At 34.0% G+C, this 8,519-nt stretch overlaps 1 protein-coding gene across 1 annotated transcript; it reads right to left on the reverse strand.

Annotated features, from left to right (window-relative positions):
• Nucleotides 1-3,497: 3,497 nt before the first annotated feature.
• On the reverse strand, nucleotides 3,498-4,146 carry LOC120139353 (protein MAIN-LIKE 1-like). Its single transcript, XM_039154601.1, has 2 exons — nucleotides 4,084-4,146; nucleotides 3,498-3,902 (listed from the first exon to the last, which is right to left on the reverse strand). Exons 1-2 carry the CDS (start codon nucleotides 4,144-4,146, stop codon nucleotides 3,498-3,500), a joined length of 468 nt encoding a protein of 155 aa, XP_039010532.1.
• Between the last annotated feature and the right edge of the window lie 4,373 nt (nucleotides 4,147-8,519).

The raw sequence follows: 8,519 nt of genomic DNA on the forward strand, positions 1-8,519 counted from the left end.
ACTACCATGTACTTTTATGTAATTAACAACCATACATTTTAATTAAGACAGAAGTTATGCATAAAAGTACTTAACAACAAAATACATTATAATTTAGAAACATTAAAGTTATGCATAAATAGTCTTCACCATATTGTTCACTACAATTTAGTCTTAATTGCTCCTTCGTGGGGAAAGGACATAGGAAAGTTGTTTCCTTATTTTACGACGCATCGTTAATTTTTTCGTATGTGTAAACTCTATATGGAGAAACTCTTCATCCATTTCACCAAATAAATCTCCTACCTCCGGCTCACCAAGAAGACTCCTTGCGCGCTTCAGTGCTTCACTTGAAACAGATAACGACCCTCCACCTACAGTATGAAACTTGATTGGAGGTGGCTTGGGAATTGAATTAAACATTAAAATAAATTTAAATAGATGATATAAATGTTTAATTGGAGTAAAAGTAGAGGAAACATTGTGTTCATTGAGGATCGATACTGCTTTTGCAATTGGAGATTCTTTTAACACCACAGAGTTACCAAATTCGGTTCTAAACATCGGGTATTTATCCATTCCTCTATCATTGTTCTCAATAAGCTTCGAAGATCCTACATGCGTACGATTTATGAAATTTGAGCAACCATACAAAAAGGGAAATACATCGGCAGAAAGATTCATAGATTATTACCTTCAAGTAGGAGATCGACCATGGAAGGGTATGGAGCAATAGGAGTTCCTTTCGAGTCATCATCGAGTTTCGACGGCGAGACCGGACCGATAGCCTCCCAACGATAATTTGATCCATCGTCAGAGCAAATACGCCACGTAGACATTCCGATGATAATTACTCTTACTCAAGGCAACACATACTTTTTTTTTCTCAAATACGTAAGCTTTCTGGGTTTTCCCAATTTTCAGAAAACCAACAAAAACAAAAATGAAAAAGATCATTAGTGATAACAGGGATCAAACCGTTGAATTGTGTTATAGTTCGTCAGTGAGAGGGCCGATTTGGTCGTCGAGACAGACAAAAGATGACTTCGCTTGGAATCGTGTGAGGGCCGTTATTGTTCCAGAGAAGAAACTGTGAGGGAAGAAGAGTTGAAATGATTTTAGGGTTTAGGTAAGAGAAAAGGGAGGACAATATATTAAACATTTTGTGGCGTTTATACAAAACAACGCCCCTATTGATCAACATTATTGTGGCGTTTGTCAAAAAATAACGCTAAAATATTATTTATTACGGCATTTTAGAAATAAACGCCGCTAATTTATCATTATATTATGGCATTTGTGGTATAAACGCCACTAATTTATAAATCTATTACGGTGTTTGTGGTATAAATGTCGCTAAATTAACACTATATTACGGTGTTTGGGCTAAAACGCCGCTAAATATCTACTCTATTGCGGCGTTTTCATCATAAACACCGCTATTTATTAACACTTCTGTGGCGTTTGTTTAAAAATGGCGCAAACTTAATCTTAATTGCGGTGTTTGTTGTAAAAATTCCACTATATACCACCATATGGCAGCGTTTGTACAACAAATGCCGCTAAAGTCTAAATTTATGGCGTTTGAATTAAAAACGTTGCTATATGTTTAACATTTTGCGGCGTTTATACAAAATAATACCCCTATTGATCAACACTATTGTGGCGTTTGTCAAAAAATGACGCTAAAGTATTATTTATTGTATTATATTATGGCATTTGTGGTATAAACGCCACTAATTTACAAATCTATTACGACGTTTGTGGTATAAATGTCGCTAAATTAACACTATATTGCGGCGTTTGGGCTAAAACGCCGCTAAATATCTACTCTATTACGGCGTTTTCATTATAAACGCCGCTATTTATTAACACTTCTGTGGCGTTTGTTTAAAAACGACGCAAACCTAATCTTAATTGCGGTGTTTGTTGTAAAAATTCCACTATATACCACCCTATGGCGGCGTTTTTGGTAAAAACGCCGCAATATTTCCACTCTATGGCAGCGTTTGTACAAAAAACGCCGCTAAAGTCTACATTTGTGGCGTTTGAATTTAAAACGTTGCTATATGTTTAACTTTTGTGGCGTTTACTCTCTAAACGCCGCTACAGAACACTTTTGCTGTAGTAGATGCCATTTTAAAATGGGATAAGGTTTGGGTTTTGATCGGAGCAAGATGATAATCGTTTTGAGGGTAATAGCGTCGGCTATGGCTGTCAGACGGTGACGAATTCGGTTGATGAAGGAGACGGGGTTAGGGATTATGTATGATAATTTGGGGAAAAATGAAATGGCACAATCGGGGGGAAATTAAATTGTCACCGAGTTTTAAAAATGGGTAACTTAGGGTTCAAGTCCTTAAACTTCCCATAGGTTCTGAAACAAAAATAAAACTTTGAAAAATTTACAATTTGGTCCAGAATTTCTCCCTTTATTCGACTTTAATTCGATACTTAAAATTATTAAAAAAATACCCCTAAATTAGGGTGTGACACACCGTCTACCAAGATGGGTTTAGAAACGGGCTACGTAACAAACCTCAACATCCGCTACTTCACCCAATCCACATTATACACCTCCCAATTAATATTCATCTTCCCCTAACGTGTTAGGCGATGTAAGGCATCGTCTAAGGTTTTTGGTGGTGGCAGAATCATCTGGACATGGCCAAATTGCTGCAACACGCGATCAGCATGATGCCTCTCGACTATCTTATAGACTATCAACGTGACCACCGACATCCAAACGTGCGAACTGTGATGTATTTCATCTGGAGTACACGCTCTAATAGCACCGTCAATGTACGACGTCTACACGAACTACACAAATATTCATAAACTATGTTACAAAAATGCGAATAAAAATTTGATATTTAATTTATAAATTAAAATTATAAAAGCGATTACCTCGTCTGTCATTTTATCAATCGACAATCTAAAATCATGCAGACTTTCTGGTATGTTGGAGTGACTAAGTGCGACGGTCCACCTATCATTCATATAATAAAATATAATTATTTGTAAAACTAAAAAATGTAGTAATAAATATATAAACGTAGATTATTTGTAATTACCTCTAAAGCAGTGTAAATTGTAATGGGGTCGGTTTTGTAGGAATCGACACTAAAAACGGCATTTGAAATCCAACCCACGATTGTAACAACATCAAACAACCAACCACCAATTGCTTGTTTGTTCAGATGAGCATATTTACAAAGCTCCCAGAACAAAAATGTCATCAATATCAATCCTCAACTCTTATTTTTAACGGCACATAAATCGAGTAGATGATGCAACCACATCAGATGCACTTTGTTTCGGGATTTATCAGGCATCATGATCTCCCAATAACTTTTAAATTATGAGCACGAGCATATTGTTGTAAAATAAAAATAGTGCAAATATATTAAAAATATTTATCGTCAAAAAACTACAATATCATAAACTAAAACAAAATTTAAATACTATAAATAAATTAATTAAATTAACATAGATTTAAAAAAGTACTTATTTAATTTTTATAGCAACATCGACAGGGGACTGCTTAAAATTGTCGTCCAAAATTTAATGTAGATCTTCCCTCCATCCAAATCATCATTTGTCAGAGTAAGTCCGAGCAGCTCCTTATACAAGTTTAGCAAGTCCCCATGAGCCATACAGGTAATAGGATTTTCATCAACAAGCAACCCAATATAGTATGCGACATCTTCAAGGGTAATAGTCGTCTCCCCATAAGGAAAATGAAATGTATGCGTCTCTGGTCTCCACTGTTCAAGCAACACGTTTATCAATGTAGGGTGCAACTTCGTATCATCAGTTACAATGTCAACATAACTAAAACCTGCTTCGTGCAAGTATGGAATAATATCGTCATCAAGGGCCGGGAAACGGTTGATAAAACACTTCAGCAAAAGTTCATATCTCTTCAAATAAACAAATAATTTCGAAACAAACAAATAAACAAATTCAAAATAAATAAATAAATAAAGTCGAAATATAAATAATTCAAAATAAATAAATAAATAAATCAAACAAAATTATTAAGGAACTAAATAAAATTCAATATAATTAAAATTTTGAAATAAATTAATAAATAAAAATTACCGCTGGATTATCCCACCAATAGGTGCATACATGTGGAAGATCAACCTTTACTAGTCCCAGCATAATAATATCAAAGAGAGAATATGTGAGAGAATTTTTTTTAATGAAGGTGTGAGGAATTCATGTGTGGAAGGGCACTATTTATAGTGGTCCTCACACTGGCCCGAAGCAAGGTAAATGATACCTCGCGTTATATGAAACGTGAGGTACGTATAATATTTTCAAATTTTAAATCTCGAAACTTCTGCGAACGATAATTTCTCAATATCCCAGGGATCTCGCGTTATGGGAAACGTGAGGTATTAAATAACTATATTAAATTGGGTAATCTAAAAAGTGCATGGTACCTCGCGTCTTGTATAACGCGAGACATGTTTACGCGCTGGGTAGGACGCGAGTTAATCCTACGTGCGCACAAAGGAGATTATTTTTCTAATAAATCTATTAAGGGGTTATTATTCAAAAAAAAATATTTAATGGTGTTTTTAATTTAATAACGCCTTCAACTAATCTTTTTTTTATAATGAGTAAATATTTACATGTCGTCTTAAAAGAATTAAATATCAAATTTTAGTAGGGTGGAATGAACAAAATTCAATTAGAGAAAAAGATTTCTTGATATCACTTAGACGCGGAGTAACTAAAGTCGTTGGTAAACTATACGTTTAATAGTCTATTTATATTATTTCTTTACTTAAATGAAACTTAAATTTTGAAGAATTCGTCAACCGACCATATGAAGAGAATTACTAAGGGTAAACTATAAGTTTAGCATCCGATCATTATGAATGTTTTGTTTTAGTCATCTGATCATTATGAATGTTTTGTTTTAGTCATTCAATTATTATTTTTTTAAATCAAATTTAACATTACATTTTAGTTTCATTTTGGTCCCTTATTGTTAAAAAATTAATAAAACTACTAACGTGATATTTTTATAAAAAATTCAATGAATGAGACATTACCTTATGTTGACACGACAACATCGTCATTAATTTTTTAATGGTGAATGACCAAAATGAAACCCAAAATATAACATTAGGAATGATTTGGAAACAAAAAATAGTTAGGTGACAAAAACAGAATAAAATCGATAGATAGAGAGCTAAACATGTAATTTACCGAAATCGTGATTACCATATGTCATTAAACCTCGATAATTGCGATCATTCCTTTCTTCTCCAGTTCTGCAGGAAACTGCGAGGAGCATACTCATAAAGATCCAGACCTAAGAGGTATAAAAAGAGGAAAGTTCATTACACAATCTGGGTTAGTTCTTCGTTTAGATTCGAACTTTGATATTTCTTGAAATTGTTGACTGTGTCCGAGTTTCCACGAAGATCGTTATGGCAGCTTTAATCGGAGGGGCTGCTTTAGGGGCAGTTTTTGGACAGCTCCTTAGAACAGTAGTAGAGGCGAGTAGAACAGCTGCCATGTTTCGTGGTACCTTGAAGGAACTGAAGTCCACTCTATTATCGATTGAGCCAGTGATAAAAGATATAGAATCATTCAACAAAGTTTCTGATAAAGAGCACGAAACAAAACAGCTCCTCGAGATTATCCATAAAGGGCAGAAACTTGTCACCAGTTGCTGCAAAATCCACAGGCTGGACTTCATCAAGAAGACCTATTACGTGAAAAAACTTAATCGGTTTAACAGACCGCTCGACAGATTGTACCAGATTATGTAAGTTCAGCTGGTGAGAGACGTGAAAGAGGTGCTGTTTGAAACTAAAGGGAGTAATGTGGGGATTAGAAGATTGAGTTTGAAAGAGGATCTAGCAGCGGGAATGGGTCGTTTAGTCAGGTTTCAGATGTGGAAAAATTCAAAGTTCATGAGCCTCGAGATTTGGGTTCATTCAAAGTTCCTGAGCCTCGAGAGGAGGTTGTTGGATTCGATGAACCCTTGAAAGAGCTGAAGATGGGGTTTCAGTCATTGTTGTATCTGCTCCTGGAGGATCCGGGAAGACAACATTGGTTAAACTGCTTTGTCAAGATGCCGAGGTCAAAGGTATTTCATTCTCGAGCTTATAGCTTGTTTTTAGTTTCTACATCTTTACTGGTTTCATTGTTTATGTAACTTGTGGACGCCTCAATAGCGGATGCTATTGTGGTTATTATAGTTGTGCAATAATGATTTTAGATGTACCTGTCGTAACCGGTTTTCGTCCAGGCACGAATTTTTTACTTGGCGGGAAAAGTGATGTGAATAAATTAATGATTTTGATTTTTTAAAAAATATTTTGGGAGTCGCCATCGGCCTTTTGGGTCAGGTAGGTCGAATACCTAAAAATCATCTTTTAAAAGAGTTTTTAAGAAAACATCGATTAAAAGATAAATTGATCTGCGTTTTAACCAAAAATTCATTCTTTTTAATAATAAAAAGGGATTCGTGGTCGGTTACGTTTAGGGAATGATTAACACCCCTACAATGCCCAAAATTGGTATTTTTTAATTATAAATTGTCTCTATTATTAGAAATTTAAAAATTCAAAATATATTTAATTTATAATCCTATTATTTTAAAATTATAATTATGAAAAATATATATTAATTTATATATTTATAAATAAAATATTTATTTATTTAGAAATATCAGAAAATGACTTCTAGGTGCCTTAAGACAGCTCTTTTCTTTGATATTAATAAATAAATAATTAAAAAAATTATAATTTATAAAAATGGGATATTTAGTAAAAATATCAGAAAACGGACTTCTAAGTGCTTTAAGACAGTCATTTTCTTAATATTGAAAAAATAAATATATATTAAAATATGATTATTAAAAGTAATTTATGAAATATAGGATTTTAACAAATAAACAAATATTATTTATTATATATATATATATATATTTATTTATTTATTTATATAAATAATAAAAATAATAATAATGAAATAATAATTAAAGCAATAAAAAATAATAATAATAAAATAATATTGCAAATAATGATTAAAATAAAAGGAAATAAAAATATAGTATTAAAATGTAAGATATTAAAAATCATAGTCAAAAATAAAAATTAATGATTAAAATGTAAAATTATAAAACTAGAGTCCTAATTCGAAATATTATAAAACTTGAGTGTTAACAGTGTGATTTAACCATAATTCATAATACGGGATTAAAATAATAATTACTAAACTATGAGGGACTAAATTTGATATTTACCTTAAATATATATATATACGGATAAGGATTAAAATCATATAAAATTATGAGACTAAATTAAAAAGATCAGAAAATAGTTCCAGTGACTAAATTGCAATGTTACAAATATATGGGGATTGCGGGTATAGTTTACCTATTTGGGAAATTACACATGTACCCTCCGCAAAACGACGTCGTTTGGGGAGGGTTTTAAATACCCAAACGGCCGGCCCTTTTGGGCCATTCTCTTCATTATTTCTATTTTGCTTCTCTCTCTAAAGAGAGAGAAGCTCTCGTTTTCTCTCAACTGAGGAGAAAATCGGCCACAGTTGGTCACTGTTTTCGGCACCGATCGCCTCCGCCGGCCGCCGTCTCCAGTGGCCGGAGATTACCAAACTACACTAAACTAAAGATCTCAACTCGTAAAGGCCAAATTCGGCCTCTTTTTACCCTAAATCCCCTTAGATCGACCTAGATCTAAGTTTTTTTTACCTTCGACTTTCGGCTTTCCAACGACACAAGGAGGCTCCGATGACTATGATTTCCTCGGTAAGTTTCTTTCCTCTCTCTTTTTTTTCAATATTTGGCTACTGTGGGTGGTTGTTGTGGTTCTGTCTTCCGTTCTTCTCTTGCTGTCCTCCTCTGGATTTTTTTTTTCAGGAAATGGTGGCCATTTATAGGCCTCGTCGAGAGGCTCCTTGGACCGGTCCAAAAGGGGCTCTTTGGTGAGTCACCAGACTAGGGTGGTGACTCACCATAGAGTTGTAGCGTGGAGGGGCAGATGGATCTTCTGGAGCATTCTGTTGAAGCGGTGGCAGCACTGAAGCGTCGGCAACGGACGTGTGGCCTTCTGGAATCAACGGCGGTGGCTGAGGACTTTTGGAGGCGACGGCAGCAGCAGTACTGCTAGGGTTTAGAAACCCTAGCTGAAACCCTAAATTAGTTTAGGGTTTCCTTTTGGGTATGGGACGGTTCTGGTTGGGCCTGGGATTTGGGCTTGTAATTATTTAATAATAATATAATATATATAATATAATAATAATATTTAGTAATAATAATAATAATTTTAATAAAAATTTAAGTAAAATGAAAAATTGGTGTTTACAGCTGCCCCTCTTTGCTCATTCTTGTTTTAACAAGAATAGAGCAAAGACGAAAAAACAATAATTTTTCATTTGACTTCTTTTGAGTAAAACTGAAATGTTAAAAACATCATTCCAGAGGTCTTAAAAACATCATGCACTGCAGGACTTACAGATGACCCTAAGGCTTTGAAAACATCAAA

The sequence above is a fragment of the Hibiscus syriacus genome, unplaced genomic scaffold (assembly GCF_006381635.1).
Source record: "Hibiscus syriacus cultivar Baekdansim isolate YM2019G1 unplaced genomic scaffold, ASM638163v2 tig00110744_pilon, whole genome shotgun sequence".
In the NCBI taxonomy this organism is placed as follows: domain Eukaryota; kingdom Viridiplantae; phylum Streptophyta; class Magnoliopsida; order Malvales; family Malvaceae; genus Hibiscus; species Hibiscus syriacus.

What these genes read in the sequence shown, in the direction of transcription:
- LOC120139353 (XM_039154601.1), bottom strand. Translation starts at nt 4,146, where the DNA reads ATGCTGGGACTAGTAAAGGTTGATCTTCCACATGTATGCACCTATTGG. An exon ending in ATTGGTGGGATAATCCAGCG is followed by an intron (nt 3,903 to 4,083) that starts GTAATTTTTATT and finishes GTTTATTTGAAG; the next exon opens with AGATATGAACTTTTGCTGAA.